Source organism: Ammodytes marinus, assembly GCF_949987685.1.
Source record: "Ammodytes marinus genome assembly, chromosome: 23".
Taxonomy (NCBI): Eukaryota; Metazoa; Chordata; class Actinopteri; order Uranoscopiformes; family Ammodytidae; genus Ammodytes; species Ammodytes marinus.
In genome coordinates, this window is record NC_137227.1 from 5411599 (window position 1) to 5431200 (window position 19602).

At 43.9% G+C, this 19602-nt stretch overlaps 1 protein-coding gene across 1 annotated transcript; it reads right to left on the reverse strand.

Moving 5' to 3' along the window:
- Positions 1-88: 88 nt before the first annotated feature.
- On the reverse strand, positions 89-16965 carry hspa12b (heat shock protein 12B). Its single transcript, XM_080052250.1, has 14 exons — positions 16758-16965; positions 15168-15234; positions 14490-14572; positions 12917-13041; positions 12271-12457; positions 11454-11558; positions 11204-11320; positions 9447-9624; positions 5852-5938; positions 3931-4035; positions 3575-3833; positions 3258-3361; positions 2369-2559; positions 89-1801 (listed from the first exon to the last, which is right to left on the reverse strand). Exons 2-14 carry the CDS (start codon positions 15214-15216, stop codon positions 1331-1333), a joined length of 2061 nt encoding a protein of 686 aa, XP_079908376.1. The 5' UTR covers positions 15217-15234; positions 16758-16965; the 3' UTR covers positions 89-1330.
- Positions 16966-19602: the final 2637 nt, after the last annotated feature.

Here is a 19602-nt window from a genome sequence, read left to right on the forward strand (position 1 = left end):
TGTGTGTGTATACAATTTTTTCTGCACAGATTTTAAGAAAAAATGGACGGGAAAATAACTCAAGGGAAACGGGTTGAACATGGTACAGTGATTCTTAATAACCAATGAACATAAACATGAATACAATCTTCCAGCATACAACATTTAAAAAAATGCAACTCTGATGGTGAGGAACTTAAAGCCACTCTATTTTTTGGATGCATGTGGTACTTGGTGCCAACAACATCTTTTCTTTCTGCAGGAGCTCACCCTATATAAAGACAAAATATATAATTATTACAGTTGGATTTAAATAGAAGCTTAAGTGAGAAAGTCCCTTCATAAAATTCCCCTTTGAAACAGACAGTAGTTGGACAAAAAAAACTTAAAGCTAAATCTGGTCTTTAGTGTGTACTGAAGTCTCATTCAAATTGAAAAAACTCCATCCGCTATGATGACTAATGTAGTTGAAAGCACCTACAAAGATAAGTGACTGGACCTTGAGTTAAGATTTTTATGTCAAACGAGCGTCTGCACAACAGTTTGGTTTAAGTTTCCCATTTTTGTAGGCGAGTGGAAAATAATCTGGAAAAGAAATAACTTGTGACACAGATGTGGCTCTTTTCCTGAAATGCAAAAAAAATTGTCCTGAACTGTTATGAATGACCGAACAAACACCTGAATGTGACCAATGTAGTACTTTGAGACCATACGTATGCAATGACACAGTCCCTCTTAGTAAAGCACTCTTAGGTCTGTGCTTTGCATAGACTATAGGTGTTTTGATGCATCCCGATAGTTTTTATCCTCAGGGGATTTTCAGCTCAAATAGGTCTTTTCACCACTATGTAAAGCACCTACATAGCCAGCACCAAAGAGTCAGTCCAGGTAGTTGTATCAATATCTCATACATTGATAGTGGAATAGGATTTAAATGAGGTTTCGGACCAGAACTTGACACATCCCTGTATAATTCATTAAATGATAGAAAGGGCTACAAACTTCATATCTAGCAATTAATATTAGCGAGTTTTACTCTAGGTAGTATAATGAATTATGTGCAGTTTCTTTGTGTAACTAGTTCATTTATTAAAGTATCTGTTGCAGTAGGGACATGTACTCAGCCCTGTATTTGGAGTAAATCAAATGTAAATGTTGGAATAACACAACGTGAATTTCTTCTGAAGAATTATCAAAGTCCCTGTTTCCGAAAAAAAAACAAAAAAAAAACTCGACGCCCTCTCCCAAAGTACCGCTTTTATATAAAAAAATGTCATCCCCCAGAAATCAGTTCTGTCTGTGTGTTATTTCCCACAATCCTTTTCTGTTTCTCAAACGTCCTGCTCCATCCTCAGTTGGACAGGAAGTCTATGGAAGCCCGGACGGAGCGGCTGGACATGACGTCGACGGCAGTGACTTTGATCTCCGTGTCTCCGAACTGCATGGTGGCTCTTATCTCTCTCCTCTCCGGGCCGGCCCCCGCGCCCCCCACCGCTCCTGGCTGGGGCAGAGGCTCCGGCAGGTCCAACGTTATGGTGCCGCACTTCCTCACCCCGGGGTCTGAGATGTAGGTGACGTCGTCCGTGGCGCTGCAGTAGATGTTGATGATGATCTTGCGCTGGCCCACGCGTGCCGGGGTGTAGCTCCTCTTCACCAGCTCGCCCAGAGCCACAGACTGGTCCACGCACACGAAGCGGTCCAGGATGTCGGTGCACCACTCCCGGCCTTCCTTGATGAGCAGTTTGTCGCGGGGGTGGCGTCCCTCCACGAAGCGGTTCAACACGCCCACGCCATAGGTCAGCGGGCAGCGACGCACTCTGACCTGCGAGAGAGAGAGAGAGAGGTGGTTAGAACGTGTGTCTAGCTCACACTAGGCATTCGTACCTTGCCTAAACACTATATTTTTGAGGCACAATGATATTCGTCTTTTCGCATATCCCCTCTCAAGTAACCACACTTCGGAGGGGGTCCGAGCGCAGGGTCAGCCATGGTACAGCGACCCTGGAGCAGTTTGGGGTTAAGTGCCTTGCTCAAGGACACAATGGTAGAGACGGTGGGCACCGTACATGTAATACCAGCCACCACTAGTGTAACAAATAACACCCTCCTGTCCGGTGCCGGGGATCAAACCAGCGACCTCATGTTTACTGCTCGGTCTCTCTTTCCTCTAAGCCATCTTACCACTATTGGCAGCTAAAGTCTAGTTTGTTTGACCATTGTGCGTTCTTCGTGCCACGCTCAAGCATTGGTACACTACCCTGGCCCTGGCACGGTTGGAAGAGGTGTGGACAAATGCGACTAAGCAGCAAAGTACGGATCAACCGGGCCAAGTGTGAGTGCTTTTCCTTAGAGCTACTCTGGGTTTAATCAGTAACTTCTGAACACTCACCACGGTGGGATCCAGCCCGAAGAGCACGGCCCCCTTCAGTATAGTCAGTCCCACATCATGGGGGATGATGATGCGACACATGCGCCCCAGTGCCTTCTGGACGGCTTTCTGAAGCATGGGCGACTCAGCAAAACCACCCACCAAGAAGAGGAAACGCACACCTTGCACCTCCGGCCTAGCCATCAGCTCCTCTGTCAGGGAAGAAATAAAGGATATGTCTAAAAAAATGCACTTCTTTGGACTGTACAAGCAAAGTGAGTGTGTGTGTGTTTTTTTTTTATGTGTGTGAAAAGTTACAGAGAAAAAAGCGAATCAAGACTAGAAGGATCTGTAGGAGAAGCACGGAGGAGTGTCCGATCACTGGAAGTTTCAATAGGGAATATTGACAAATTGATGCTATTTCTTTCATTTGATTGGCTAAGTGTAAAACTCTTTCTTGCCTTTTTGTCTAGAGGTGGATCCGACGGAACTAAATGCTGCTAATAAAAAAAAACGGTCCCCCTGGTTTGGACTGCACCACTGGAATGTGGCTGATTTAAAACAGACACTCTCCATGTTCTGACTTTGATTTGTCTTGGCAAAGCTAAAAAGATTTTAATTTTTTTTTATCCCACAAACAGTGGCCACAAAAAACACATTTATTTTCAAGGGACTATACACTTATTTAAACATAATTATGCACATTATATTCCATTTTTACCAATTCCCTTTACACACTGTGCCTTTTATTCATATTCACATTTATACTGTACCTATTTTTTTAGGTATCTCTGCATATATTTCACCTAGCCTACTTGCTACTGCATGCCTGTACTATTAATATGCACGTCAATACTTGTATGTGTATGTGTGCAACCCTGTAGTCTGTGCCTTTGTGTGTGTTGCTCACCAATGTGTTTGACAATGTTGATGATGGTGGGCTGGAAGAGCTCGTTCATGGCTTCCTGTGTCAGCCGCAGCATGCCCTGGGACGACCACTTCACAATGTTCATACTGTGGGCCACATAGAGGAAAGCAAATCTTTATTGTTACCTATACTTAATCAATCCACTCATCAAACCCTGCTCAACACACACACACACACACACACACACACGCACTCACTCACTCACTCACTCACTCACTCACTCGCACACACGCACGCACGCACACACACACACACACACACACACACACACTACACTACACTACATACACTACACTCACTTGCTCCTCCTCAGGGCTGCCTCCACACTCTGGCCCCTGTGTCTCTTGTAGTAGTCGATGAAGGAGAAGGGCAGGGAGATGTTGAGAGCGTTGGCCCTTCCCGGCGTCGCAGTCCGTTTCCTGGCCTCGAACGCGATGGTCAGGTCCACCCAGGCCGCCGGACGTTTGGATTTGAAGCTCTGGATAAAGTCTTCACCGAAGATTTGGCACAGCATGGCTTCAAAGGCCAGGTCCACTCCCACCGCGCCATACGGACCGCCTGGAAGAAAAAAATAGGTTTATAGCTTTGAATATTGTAGGAAATTTGGTTAGGCCTTTTTTTTGTGTTTTTAGTAGGTTGGAAAAAGATCATATACCCGAGGCCTTGTAGAGCTCCTTGAGTGTTCCCTGTGGCTGCTCAATCTGATGGACTGTCAGGTCAACTGTTCCCCCTCCGCAGTCTGCAACCATATACCTGTCACCTGCAGAAAGAGCACAAACATAGACGCACACACACACACACACACACGCACGCACGCATGCACGCACAGACACACACACACACACACACACAAACACACACACACACACACACACAATTGTAAAACCTGAAGTGGATGAAAATCTGTTCTTTTTAATGAACAGGGAAAACTTGCTTATCAGTTTGATTTCAGGGCCAGGAAATATTTTGCACAGCTACGTAAGAATATGATGTTTCTCCTAAATGTGTGTCTTCATTTTTGTGGAATGTCCACATGTCAGATTTCCAGTGTGTGTGTGTGTGTGTGTGTGTGTGTGTATTTCCCCTAAAATTCTTCAACCAGTGGACCCTCTTACATAAACAACCTCCAGCCCTCTGTGATTGCTGCCATCACTCTGCTAGTGCGTGTTTGCGTGTGTGTTTACGATGTGTCCAGCGATAAGAGCTGGCTGTGGCTCAGTTAGCCCGAGTTAATGTGACCACACCCTAAACACCAGAGGGAGAGTATCGGTGAGGGAGAAAGAAACAGAAGGGCGAGCAACACTAATGAACAAAAATGTAGGGATGGATGAGAGAAGTGAATGCAAGAGAAGGCCAAGGGTGATAAAACAGGCGTTCTACTCCCTAAGTTTATTTACAATGCAGAGGCACATATTCCCATGGGCTGGGTCCTTCCTGTGTGTGTGTGAGTGTGTGTGTGTGTGTGTGTGTGTGTGTGTGTGTGTGTGTGTGTGTGTGTGTGTGTGTGAGGACAGGAAAGGGAGCAGAAAGGCTCAGCAGGGGCGCGTGGCTCCTCAGATTGTTGTCATGGCTCAACAGTAAAAAAATGCTCTGAGTAAAACAGTTAAGTCGTTCGTGGGTAGGATTTTTTCATCCCAGGCAAAGATTTACACTGTGGGTTGAACATTTTCTGGCATAAAAACTGAATGTTGTGTACCAGCCAAGAGAGGAGACTAAAATATAAGGATCGTAAAGTGTGCCACGCAATGAGAGTAACAGACATCATTTTACATTAAATAAATAAAATCTTTACTCCACTCAAGCAGATCCCACAGTTATGCTCTACAGGAACCCTTATTGGTTAGCTGTTAGATGTTGGTTGCGTCTGGCCAATCAGAGTTCCAGTTGAGCGTGAAAGTGTGAAGTTGACCTTGAACCCTTCAATCAAAGCCCAACTGGTGACAGCTGTGAAAAAGTGGTTGGAAGCTCCGTAAAAAATGTAATACGGGAACATTTGGTAAACTATTTTTTGGGCATTTTTATGCTTTATTGATAGTGTAGAGACAGAGTTGAAATGGGGCAGAGAGGGGAGTGACATGCAGAGAACGACCGCGGGCTGGAATCGAACCCGGGTCAGCTGCTGGCCGAGGCCCATGGGGGGGACGCCCTACCAACTGAGCTAAGGGCGCCCCCATAAATGTTTCTTTTTGAACAGCCTATACTAACAGTGCAGATATAATGTAGATGATGACACCACAGTAACTACAGCGGTAGGTGATGATATGCAGAGAGGAACAGTAATAATATTTGTCCAGTTAATACAAGTGAGAAATTAGAAAGTAAAGAAAGAAAGAAGTAGAAATGAAGTGTGTTAGCTTTTCCTTGTCAGCCTGCTAGGGTCAAAAGTCAAAACCATCTATATCATCGACATATGGGACCCGTCCGTCTGTCTCTCTCTCTCTCTCCCTCTCTCTCTCTCACACACACACACACACACACACACACACACACACACACACACACACACACACACACACACACACACACACACACACACACACACACACACACACACACACACTATAGGACTTTCTCACCAGTCTGTAGCTCTGACCACAGCTCTCCGGTTCCACTCTCCACCAGGAAGGTCCTGCTGTGTCTGGATCTCCTCAGCTGCTCCCTCGCTGCAACAGAAAAACACACAAAGCTCAATACACATAGATAACATTCAGCTGTTTATTTTCATTTCCTTTGATACCTAGATATGATTTCTGTTTCCCTTGCACATTATTAAATCAGTTCAAAAAGTCACAGTGTGTGTCTTCAGTTGAATATAGGTATAGCCTAAGCAACTGTTTTGCTAAGACATTTGCTGTAATAACTTAAAAGCGATAATATATCAATGTTGTGTTTTAAGCTGGTTATCACTTTACTCCAGGTGGCCAAAAAATGAAGCAATGCAGGTTTAGATATGTAACATTATAGAACTTGTACACATAGTGTTGCAGATTGTACAAACTCACCATCCATCAATTGAAGCTAATTGGAAATGGAAAGAGTTCAAATCAAGGTGTAGCCTAAAGTGCCATTCTCCATCTTCCATAGACGGCTTCAGGGGCCTAGCAAGGATTTCCAGGGCCCAGGGGCAACAGCAGGAGTTCTTGCCCCCCCCCCCTCCACCCCCACCACCCCTGAAATATTGCTCTTGGCCTTTTCCTTTTCTAATTCAAAAGAAATTCAATGAGAATTTTTATGGACTCTCTCCAACTCTGGGCCCCGAGAGGAATCCTAGCCTTTCACCACCCTGCACTTTGCCTGCAACATTTTTTTGTGCGTCTGTGTAAACACACTGTAGGGTCAGGCACTTAGGCTTGTGTTTAACTAACGCTCAACGCAAACCAGCTCAAGCAGAAAACATAAACATCATCACTTCCAACCTAATGAAGATTAATGTTTTTAATGTATACACTACATAAAGTATTCATAAAGGTTCATAAGCAATGAGGTCATGACATATCCATTAAATAGTATACAGTGTAAGTATAAAAAGAACATACTCAAACCAGAGTCATAATGTTTTTGCATGACAGGAGCAATTTGTTACAAATGAAGAACACTCTCACATTTCAACATGTAAACTGCCTGGCTGGCCGGTTAGGAGCATGGATGGAGGCCAAGGAAAACAGAGCACACTCAAACACAGCTGACATTAAATATACAAAATGCCTGACGGCCTGTTTGACGGAGCAGACACTCTTATATACAGGCGAAATGGCTTTAATATGAGACATTATTAAAGATCAAAGAAGCGACAAAGATGTAAAGACTTTATATTTTTTGTCTCTTCTTTTTTAATGAAGCAACTTCTTTGGCAGAGTTGTGGGCAAGCTGCGGTCCTGAAGTAAAAGTGTGTGTGTGTTTGAGTGTGTGTGTGTGTGTGTGTGTGTGTGTGTGTGTGTGTGTGTGTGTGTGTGTGTGTGTCTGTGTCGTAAGTCACATGGTTGACAGTCTGAAGTGAAGTGTTTGTGTAATTTAGAATCCCTGGAGTACTAAACACCACATCATTAAGAATAAGGGTAAAAGAGATGTGAGGCAAGATAGGGAAAAAGAAAGAAAGATTGACAATAGATTATATACTTATTGCGCAACAATGATTACATTGTCTTGCAAGCAAGAACAGTTGCTTTAAGGCCTGGATGACGCAGGAGGTAATGTATGTGTGTGTGTGTGTGTGTGTGTGTGTGTGTGTGTGTGTGTGTGTGTGTGTGTGTGTGTGTGTGTGTGTGTGTGTGTGTGTGTGTGTGTGTGTGCGTCTTTGTATGGGGGTGGTGAATAAAATACATGTCTGGAAACCATTTGAAACCATTTGAAACTATTTGAAACGGCAGAAAGTAAAATATATGTGGGTGTGTTCTTGTGTATGTGGGTGTGTTCTTGTGTGTGTCTGTGAGTGTGAGAGTGTGTGTGTTTGTGTGTCTGTGTGTGAGAGTGTGTGTGTATATGTGTGTAAATAACTCCCCCTGTGCTGTCTTTGGAGTCGAAATGAGGTGAACGAGAAGCTAAAGATAGTACAAACCGTGACCGCATTGCCAAGGGTGTGTATGTGTGTGTGTGTATAAATACAGCGTGTCTGTTTGTTTGTGTGATGTCCTTGCGAAAGAGTGTGACCCGCCAAAATAAAGTGAGAGAGAGGGAGCAAACGCCAGATGAAGCGAGGTGGGAAAAGAAAGAAAAATGAATGTGAGAGAGAGGGAGAATGACAGGCCAGGAGGGGGTGAGATCACTGCACCTTGTTCCAATTACAATATCCTGTGTTTAGTGTGTGTCTTTGTGTGTGTGTGTGTGTGTGTGTGTGTGTGTGTGTGTGTGTGTGTATGTGCCGCTGACTGCATATGTATAAATTGGCCGGTGCAGGGGATTTTGGACGGCATGTTCGCTTGCTGAATTATGCATTGGTCTCCACCCCCCCCAAGCCTGAACTCGCCCTTTGTTCCTTTGCTGCAGTTAAGTAGCATTTTCCTGTGGCTGCTGCAAAGACAAATGTTTTCAGTGAAGCCCTGATTAGAGTAGTTTGGATGTCGTGCACTCATACAGTACACGCTATTGAGGAATAGCTGACCCTGGAGATATTTTCTCCTCATTGTAAATTCCCATTGGAAAGCTTTGTTTTAAAGCTGAACTATTCAATAGTTGTATTTAAACAATGGCCTTAAATGAGCTTGTTACCCGAATGAAAAGAGCCTTATATAACCCATTTTACTGCCTCCATCAGAGTCGTTTGCAGGCTTATTTCCAATTAGCATCTAATGAGGCCTCTTTTGGATGTGTAAAGATGAATTATTCTTCTACTAGTCTTCTGACACGTTTGCCCAATTCACTTTATAAAGTGATAATATGTCTCCTGTTGTGTTTACAGCTTGTTGTGCAACTCCCCCCCAAGTGCTATATAGTGCTATAAAAACAGCAAATTCTATGCGCTTTCTCATTGCAATTATGAGCAGAAATCGTGGTTTCCTAATTCATCCAAAATGATGGTGAAACTATTTAAAATACTGAATGTAGTGTGATGGTACAGTGTACCCTCACGCTCGGTTTACCTTTAGTGACGACAGAATTCACTAACTGTGCACTATTGCATTATTAGAGTATCAGTTCAATGATCTTATTCCTTTATGAGTTTCAAGCCCATGCTCTATTTTATATAAGTCATTACCATACTACCACAAAATGCGAATAATACACAGAATACTTCACAATCTAAAGAAATTTATTTTATTCAAAAAGTAGTTTGTGTGCTCTACATGACATGTATGGCCACACACAACTGACACACGCACACACACACACACACACACACACACACACACACACACACACACACACACACACACATACACACTGAAAACTGCAAAGTCATGAGGCAAAACCGTGAGTAGTATCTGTAGTCAGATCTTTGCCCTTTCTCTCACACACAAACAAACAAACAAACACAGTCCATCCTCTGCACAAAACCACAATCCCCGGGTGCAATCAAACAACAACATTTCCAGGAATGTAGTGCGGTTTTATGCTCATGTTAATGACAAACACACCAAAAAAAATGTACATGCACGCACGCACGCACACACACACACACACACACACACACACACACACACACACACGCACATCCACACTCTCTGACTTTCCTACCTTGTCTGAAGCTGGAGTCGAAGGGCCGGGACCCATCCAGATCCAGACCATTGGTGATTGGCTGCAGGCTCAGGTCAATCACCTGGTGGAGGCGGAGCTTGCGGCAGTATATGGAGGCAGCTTCGGGCTCCAGGGCGATGAGGAGCTGCTCGGGGCAGTCGCGAGACACCAGACCAGCCTGTATGAGACAAAGACAGGAGACAGAGAGGGAGAGAAATCATTTAGGGGAAGGATTTTATTATCTTGCACTGAACTGGATTTGATTTAGGGAATGAACCAGAGAAAGTCAGACATACAGAGAAAGTCAGACTAGAAATGAAGAAAAAGTGGTTTTCAAAAATCCATCATGCTCTCAGACATACTGTACGTGTAGATTCTGTTTTGTCATATATAAGGACCTACTCATGCATTGCTGAGTGACAATGGGAGAGGAAAGGAGACTTGGTATATAAGCATTAGTCTTGATGTATTGGGGAAAAGTTGAGTAGCTGGAATGATGTGCGTGTGTGTGTGTGTGTGTGTGTGTGTGTGTGTGTGTGTGTGTGTGTGTGTGTGTGTGTGTGTGTGTGTGTGTGTGTGTGTGTGTGTGCTCAGTGCAGGGCGGGGGTCTGGACACCACTTCCTGTGTTTGTACGCCGGTCTCCCTCATTGTTCGCTTGCGGTGACATCATCAGCAGCAGGAAGCATACACACCCCGACGGCCTCAAACTGGGAGCCAGTGCAGGGTGTTGTGTGTGTGCGTGCCTATACTGTACGTGGGTGTGCGTGTGAAAGTGTGTGACTATTTATGTATGTACCTGGGTGAGTGAAGGGCAGATGAGAGATAGTGGTTAGATAAACTGATCTCTGTGTGTGTGTGTGTGTGTTGGTGTGTGTGTGTAAAAAGAGCAAATGAGAATGAAGAAAGCGTGACATTAAAAGTTAAAGGTTGTGTCCCATGAACGATTGCGTATGCACTGCAGAAGTACACACTCACATACACACACACTTGTACTTTCTCATTGATGTGTACTGTGATAGGACCCCCTGCATTCTTGTCCCTGTACGCACGCTTCCTAAAAGTCATTGTACAGCGTACAGTACACAGAGGGGGAGTGTCTGTGTTGATAAGAAATACAGGGGGAACAGAGGCAAAAGTTCAGTGTTATGACCTCTACGTGTATACATGTGTGTGTGTGTGTGTGTGTGTGTGTGTGTGTGTGTGTGTGTGTAGTAAGTGATCTTCTTTGTAAGCTTTAATAAAACAGCTTTAATTCCATGCTTTATATGCCGCCTTTCCATTCTATCTCACTGTTCTTCCTCTCGCTATGTCACACACTGTTTTAAATCCATGGGGAGAAATTGTGTAAAGTGGACATTTACGAAATAACAAAACAACAGAAAAAACAAACCAAAGGAAAAAAAAACTAAAGAAGTAAACCATACCAAAAACCAATTCTTATTTCAACAAAATCTGCTTCGTATATACTTATGCAAATTTGGCGTAAGATGAGGTAGTATTTACTCAACCCATCAGGCAACAACAACAACATACAGTATGTGGATGGATGGATGGATTGTAGTTCCAGAATAGTTTTTGTATGTACAGTATATGTATCTACAATATGTGTGTGTGGTGTGATGTGGTGCGTCTGTGTGTGTGTGTGTGTGTGTGTGTGTGTGTGCGTGCGTGTGTGTGTGCGTGTGTGTGTGTGTGTGTGTGTGTGTGTGTGTGTGTGTGTGTGTGTGTGTGTGTGTGTGTGTGTGTGTTTTCCCACCAGGTATGCAGCCTCTCTCATGAACTGTTTGGCCGGTTGTCTCCACACAGCGGGCACCGTTAGTACCCATCTGATCTCATCTCCCTCCAACACCGATGACCACTGGTCCTTCACCTCCTAAAAAACAGTTAACGCAGAAGATCCAACTCAAGACATGAACTTTCATCACAGCAAAGTTAACTTAAAATGAACTACTACAGCACGACCAAACCTGGCTTTCAAAGTGAAGAAAGTTCCTCTGAGATGTTACCTTGAGAGCATGTTCTCTGAAGAAGTGCAGGGCGTGAGCAAACACCTCGATGGCCTTCACCCTCCGACCGTTGACCGCCTCCAGCTCTGTCTCCATGCTGAGGTCCTGCAGCCAAAACAATGACAACCACTCAAACGCTGCTGATGATGCCTAAAGCCTTGAGAGTTTTCAGCAATTTAGCGATATAATTTCATGAAGTAGGCTATCTTGATTTTTAAACCATGGTGTGGTTCAAACTACAAAAACACACTGGATCCTGCACTTCCCACAATGCAACTCAATAATGTTCTAGACTCTCCTTGCCTGGTAACAGCCATGTCTCTCACACAGTTATAACACTTTAATTCTTAGCTGTGATATCCAATATATCCAATCTCCGTGTGGGAGGATTCTGGCCCCGTCCGTTAGTGGAAGGCAGCCCTGATTGGTTCTTCTTGTCGTTGTCGTCAAAAAGGATCGACAAATAAGCTTGTGAGATATAGCTTGGTTCACAATGCTTGATTGACAACAACACAAACCAATCAGAAGCTGCCTTCCACTATAAGGGACAATGGTTAGGTCAGAACGCGCCTCCTAATTGTCGCTGTAATTTTTTTGATGAGGCTCATCCCCATGGAGATTGGAGAAAGTCCAGACTGGTCTGCGGGAGAGAACCAAATGTGAAGCTCACGTGTGAAGGCTGGTCTCAAGTATAATAAATTGATCTAGATGAGTAAAGCTGATTTTTTCAGTATGAATTCATGAAGTAAAATGGTCTTTCTGCTGCTACTCTGAGTCTGCTACATCTTTCTCATCTGATTTCCCTCATTCCTCTTACACTCGTGCTGTGGATCTTCATCTTGAACTTGTCGAAGTAGAGCCAGTGTGGGGCCTCCTCTGGGTCCAGGTCATGGTAGAAGTCCCGCGCCGCAAACCCAAAACTATGGAACCGCAACTCTGGAGTCAGCAGCAGACACGTCGGGCTCTTCTGATTGGCCACCCCAGGGTCGCCGCCCTCCCAGCGCCTGCGCGGATAGGTGGGAAAAGCTTTCATGGTTAGTAATCAATTAAAAGAGTAAAAATGTAATCTAGGACATAAAGCACAGGCTGTGTTCTAAAAGCCCTACTAACGTCCTCCTTCCTACATACTCAACACAGTATATACTACATACTGTCTACTTAACGATCGATTGTGTATGCGAGGTTCGTCGGACCGTTTACACTGAAGTAGCCTATACAGAAGCAATATAGAATAAAAAAAAAGGCCATGTCGTTTGAAAAGACGCAATGCATTGTGGGCCGGCTGAGTAGGAAAAGTAACCTATGGATCCATACACAAAATCTTCCCGGAAGTAAGTACTCATCCGGGCATTTTCTCGCCCACAGAAACTCGCATACACAACCACAACATACTCAAATTGACGTCAAAACTAGTATGAGTAAGACGTTAGTATGGCTTTCCGAACACAGCCACAGACTCTTACTTCATCATGTGTATGGCTTCAGGGTCCTGTGTGGAGCTGAAGGCATAGCCGCTGGAGGTCGTCCCAAAGTCTATCGCCACAACAACCGAGAACGGACAGGCCATCCTGGGTTTGTCCTCCACCCTCTGAGAGAGAGAGAGAGAGAGAGAGAGAGAGAGAGAGTTGGCCAAAGACAAGAGGGAGATTTGTGTGTGTTGTAGCTGGCACTCATACTGTAGAAGAATAACTCCTGTGCGCATTCATCTTCCTTTCGTCAACTCCCTTGCTTTTTTATTAGCCAAGCTATAGCGGTGGAACACTAAGGCCCATTGGGAGTGAACCCAGCAAATACTAGCATGCTAACTAGCTATACAAAGACGGCAAAAAAGAAAAAATATTAGGCTATACCAAATTTCGGCATAAAAGTAACTTCAAATGTGATCAGTTCTTCTTCTTACTTCTAAAAATACACAAAATGGACCTAATGAGACAACTAACAAAAACACATCATACATTCTTTATTTTGTTTTGAGCAAAATTACCCAATATTAAGTACATAAACCGATTCTTGCCGTACCTGCTGTGAACCCCCTTGAGCAGCAATAACTTCAAACAAATGTTTTCTTCAACTGTTTGACCAGCCCCCACGCAATCAGTTCAGAGGAATTTTGGCCCATTCCTCCTCAAGAAAGTGCTTCAGTGAACTTCAGGGAGGTTGGTGGGCTTCCTTGCATGAAACGCTCCCTTCAGGTCTTCCCACAACATTTGTGTTGGACAAAGACCTGTAATTTGACGTTAGCCGTTTTTTCTGCTTTAACCATTATTTTTTCACACTGACCCGTGTGCATTTCAGGTCATTATTTGGCTGCATGATCAACCTTTTTGTTAAACTCCTGACATTGTCTTGTAGAATTTGCTGGTTCAATCCAATTCCATCAATAGTTCCATCAGTGACTTCGATTCGGCCCTTGTCCTGAGGCAGCAAAGTAACTCCAAACCATGATCCTGCCATCACCGCGCTTCATAGTTGGGATGAGGTTTATTTGCTGGAATGCAGTGTTTGGTTTTCGCCACTTATCATTCAAACCAAAGTAGTTTTATTTAGATCTCATCCGTCCACAAAACACTCTTACCAATAGCCTTCAGGTTAAACAAAGCTATTTTTTTAGAGAGTGGATCGCTATTTGATTGCCTTATTGTCAGCCCATTAATTCAAACGTCTCACTCCCATTATCCTGTTCAAAATAACTGATAAAGCTCAAGGTTCACATTTATGCAGAAACACAGAGAGTTCTAGAGGCTTTGCTAATTCTTTTAGTGTATTTCTTTGCCACAGACTCTACTGGGAACTTGTTTTAAGCCTACACTCCACTTTAAAATGTGAGTGTCGGTGTTATTAAAAACCGCTAATAACAGTGGATGTGGGTTTTATGGGTTGCGTTCAAGCTCTATATAGAGAAAATAAGTAAGTAGAGAGAGGAAAGGGTGTGTAGGAGTGTCTGTGGTGTGTGTGTGTGGTGTGTGTGTGTGTGTGTGTGTGTGTGTGTGTGTGTTGTGTGTGTGTGTGTGTGTGTGTGTGTGTGTGCATAGTTACCGGTGAGGGTGAGGGTGTGAGGGGTGTGATGCTGCAGTCATTTCTAGCTGTGGCAGGCGACGAAGGGGCAGATAAATCATCACCTGGGAATTCATGGACGAGAGAATAGAAGGGAAAAAAAGACATTTAAAACATATGGCCAACTTTTTCAAATATCATTATTAAAGTGCATTGGAAAAGGCAAGGGCCACTACTAGGCTGCGCCACTGGAAAATAAACATAAGAATCTGTGTGTTTGAAGCTACGGTATATACAGCAATGAGAAAATAAGTCTTATCACAAGGAAAGAGCCGGTTATGGGATAGTCATCAACTGCTAATACTAAGATTCCATTTCAGATGCAGGAAACACCTTATTTTTTCACTGCGGACGTGAGTGAGTCTCACCCCCTGATTCCTCAGTGAGACACACAGCAGAAGTGAGTGAGTTTGTCATCCGGAGTGAGACACACTTGACCCGCCGCTCTCTACTGTACATTTGAGATTGGATATTTTTTTTAATGAACTGGAATGAGTGGAATGTCGCTGGAATCTGAAGTGAGTAATATTCCCAAGTGGGAGAGGGATACGGAAAGGTCAGGGTGTTTCACGCCTCGACAGATAGAGAGGAAGGGAAAGTGAGTCATTTTTTTTGCCATTTATTTGCCATAGTAACGAAGAGTGTGTGTGTGTGTCTCACCGCCGGGTATCTGCAAGCTGTTGGGGTCTGGCTGCACAACGTCAGCCATCTTTACAGGAGCCAGGGTCTGCAGAGACATACGTCAACATCTGCATGAATATTCATAATTAAGATGAAGTCATTATAATGAGGAAAAAAACACTGCTTCATGGCTTCCACTTTAACATCAGTGGGATGGTCAGGAGCGTATTTGTGATACAGCTTTGTAATTCAAATAAAAATATAGAATTAGACCCGTTTATACAATAGATACAATCCTTAATCAATAGCAAAAAAAAATACATGATTAGAAGTATAAATATATTTTACACGATTTCATAAAAGGAAATAGTTTTGACATTTCTAAAAAAAAAAGTGTTTCTTAAAGGTGAGCCCTACACCTGCATTTACAATTTTATAATTCATTTGTTGTTGTTTTTGTGCCTCATATTGACTCAGCACTGTTTTGGTCTCCACCGACTCTGGGAGAAATATCTGGCTCTTCATCTGCTAAATGGTTCACTATGTTCACTTGTGTGTTGCTAACGTTGTCTGTGTGCGGTAGAAAAAGATAGAAACCTGTTACAGCTGCATGCCATGTACCAAAGTAATGAGTTTCAGACCTCAAATAAAATTGCGTAAAAAATAAATGCACTAGGTAGAGAACAGGGAGTCATTTTGGACACACCAAAGTTATTCATCAGCCAAGGAGGGGAAGTGAAGAAGACACACCCCAACCATTTTTCACAGCAACTGTCAAGGCAAAACTTTGTTGTTATAATTGTTATAAATCAAAGTTAAGGAATGAAAATGGCTGCCAAATAACATACATGTATACGCTATGTGACGATAATGTGAACCCAAACTGGAGTCGATTCAGAGTGTGACAGGAGAATAAATGAATGAATGATGGAGGACGATAAAATGGTAGATGAAGACATGTATAGTGTACTGTTTTACCCAAGTGCGTATGTGTGTTTCATTTGATAGAAGTCCTAACTGTCTCAATGTGGACTGCATAGCCTGCTGCACATGCATCTACTTTGTATGCATTTGTGTGTTGTTTTCATTGGCTCTGTGATCTGTGCCAAGCCCAAACTAAACCCATGCGTGCCAGGGGGACAATAATGTGTTTTCAAATAGATCTCTCTGGCCGAACATGTGTGTGTGTTTGTGTGTGATTGAGAAAGTGAGAGTGATAAAGAGACCACAAGTTGTATTGACATGCATGCAACATCTGTGTCCACTTATTTCAAGGGTGCCCCCCCCCCTCCTTAAACATTTCGACATAATGTGTGCATCATCGATTTATACCTCCCCCCCCCATCCCCTCAATTCTTTTCTTCTTTCTCTCTCTTTCTCAATATTATGCCTGGGGTCTGGCAGGAGATCACCAGGACAAGCAAATGTTAAATCCCCTTAGAGATTACACTAGGGACACTTTAATGCACCATTAACCACAGGGCTTTCTCACTGTAAAGTAAAGGGAACACTAGTTATTAGGGCTCATTATCATGCAGCTTTGTCCCTGACGGGTAAAAAACGGAATAGCACAAAACACAAAGGTGTGAATAAAGTTATTAAAACGTTATTAAATGAGAATCAACTCACCTCTGTGAATGCTGTTGCAACACTATGCCCTTGTCTCTCTTTTTTCTTTTGCCTCTCCAATAAGTATTCCCCAAATCTGGATTTGCGTCCAAGGAAGGAGATGGAGTGGAAGCAGAACAGGAGGAAACTGTTACTAGAAAGAAGATGCTTTTTCTAGAAATCCGCTTGTTAAAAAAAAGTAACAGTTCCCATTTTTCTTGCGGGCAGATTTCCCAAAAGTATCCCAATAAAAAGTGATGCAGGGAGGAACATTTGCAACCTCCTCCTCCTCCTCTTCTTCTGAGGAGAAAAATCCAAGTTCTTCTTAAGGAAGTTGTGAGTTTGGATTTGTAGCTCTGTCTCCCTGCAGCCGAGCTCGCCGCCTCTCTGCTCTGCACTGGAATGTCAGAGAAAAGTGGTGACACGCATGCACACACACACTCACACACACACATACGAGTTGCAGGAGTGGGAGGGCTGTGACAGCGTATGGGGGGGGGGGGATGCTAGGGGGTTTACCTCACTGGTAAACTTCTCTTTGTGTGTGTGTGTGTGTGTGAGAGATTGAGTGTGTGTATGTGTGTGCGAGTGTTGGAGAGCGAGGGGTGGAGTATTCCTGAGCATGCGGTGTATCCCAGTTAAGTCATCTTGCCCTCTCGTTCCCCTCCCTATACTCCTCCATATGTATCCTTCCTCTGTTTAATTATCTCTTCCTGTCTTCCTCTTTTCATCTCGGCCCCCATTCATTTCTCTTCTGATGCTGTTGCTTTCTTTTCACTTTTTTTTCTCTCTCTTCATCTCCTTCCACGTCTGTTGTCTTTGTCCCTTCACCCCTGACTACTTGACTTGCTGCTGCCCTTACCCTTATGTAACACGCATGTACAACTTTCTAACTTTGCAGACAAAAGCAGGAAGCAGCCAGGTGTTCGGTCAACTTCAAACAAATGACCTGCTTCACTCACTCCAAAGGTTCCAATCTAGTTTAAAGGAATAGTTTGACATTCTCCAGAAATACATTTCATGCTCTCTTGCCGAAAGTTGGATGAAGAGCTATGCCGCTCTCACATCTGTTCTTTCAAAATGAAGCGACAGCAAACAGCCATTCGGTTTAGCTTAGCATTGAGACTAGGAGAACAGCTAGGCAGGCTATTTCCACAGGTCACAAAATGTGCGTACCGCCACCTCAAACAAGATATACGTGGAAATGAATGCGCTTTAGAGGTGCTAGTGGATTTTGTGACCTTCGGATGGAGCCAGGCTAGCCCCTTTGCTTCCAGTCTTTGTGCTCAAAAGGTAACTGCTGCTGCTGTGTGTAGCTTCATATCTGTGTTTTCCTTAGGCTGTGTGTGAGTGCAGTTTGTGGATCTCGAGGTCCACATCAATGCAGCAGGGATCTGATTTCCCCCCACTAGAGCTGTGATTGAAAGCATACATTAACCTCCAGCACTTGCGCGCGCGCGCGCACACACACACACACACACACACACACACACACACACGCACACACACACACACACACACACTGAAACCAGCAGCCCCCTCTCCCAATGGGCAGAGGAAGTTAGACCTCTTGAGTATGCGAACGAAAAAGGCCTCTGGTATATACACACACATCCACATACACTCAGTCTCCTTGTCAGATTTCCAAATCAAATTAGTGTGTGTGTGTGTGTGTGTGTGTGTGTGTGTGTGTGTGTGTGTGTGTGTGTGTGTGTGTGTGTGTGTGTGTGTGTGTGTGTGTGTGTGTGTGTGTGTGTGTGTTGGTCTGGAAGCCATTACCTGGCACGTCTCCCCTCGGCTGCCCAAACACACCAAGAGGGCCCCATGCAGATCCTGCCATCACCCTCTTTTTCTGCTCTTTTCTTTCACTTTATTGGCTCTTTTGTTATTATTCTAAATCTGTCCCTACTCTGCCAAAAGGGCCATTCTTCTCTCTTTTCGCTTTCTTTCTTTGCTCAAGCTATTATGTTTGATCCCCTGCCTGCGTTCATTTGTCCCCCCCCACTCCTCCCCCTTATTTTCTAACCACTAACATAAGCAGTCGGGTGGTAGAATTTCAACAGCTTTGCTCTCAAATCTGAGCATTTCATGATTTTGAGCGTTTGGGAATCAGCTCTGTGCTAACCCTGCAGTAAAGGTGGAGTCAGCAATTCCAGCTATACGGTGGGCCCTTTGTTTACATGCCCTTTGTTTACATACCAGTTTACAGAAGCTAGGCTGTGTATTAACTCCAGAGATTTTTTCAGCGCACCCACAGTAGGACTGGAGATAGTCACTGACCCCGGCCTTTAGTCACAAAGCTTATGAAACTGTTCCTTGAGAGGTGGTGGAGCTGCAGCCTCACCCTTCTACTCCAGACGCCGGAAGCCTCCACGCAGGAAGTGATGGAGTCAGGTGACAGGAAGGAACCCCTGCGCGCCATGCCCCTCATGAATTCCACATTATCTCTGGGACCCTGGGAGAGACGGAAACACGCCTGTAACATACACCACACACACACACACACACACACACACAGACACACACACAAACACACACACACACACACACACACACAGACACACACACACACACACACACACACACACACTGCTCCTCTTCTAGCTCCTTTAAATAGACGTCAATCTCGACCGCAGTCTAAACGAGAACCTGTTACTTCCTCTCCAGTTAGCATCAAAGGTGAAGTCAACACACATGTAAAGGCAGTTGGTATCTTAGCTTCAACATACATTTATGTTAAAACAGCAGTCCAACATTTTGTATACATACTAGAGTTCATTTTAATCATTTGCATTTGTGAAAGGCAAATCAATTACATTAGCTCATTTTGGCGCTTTTGACTATGTCACAAGCTGTTCATTATTTT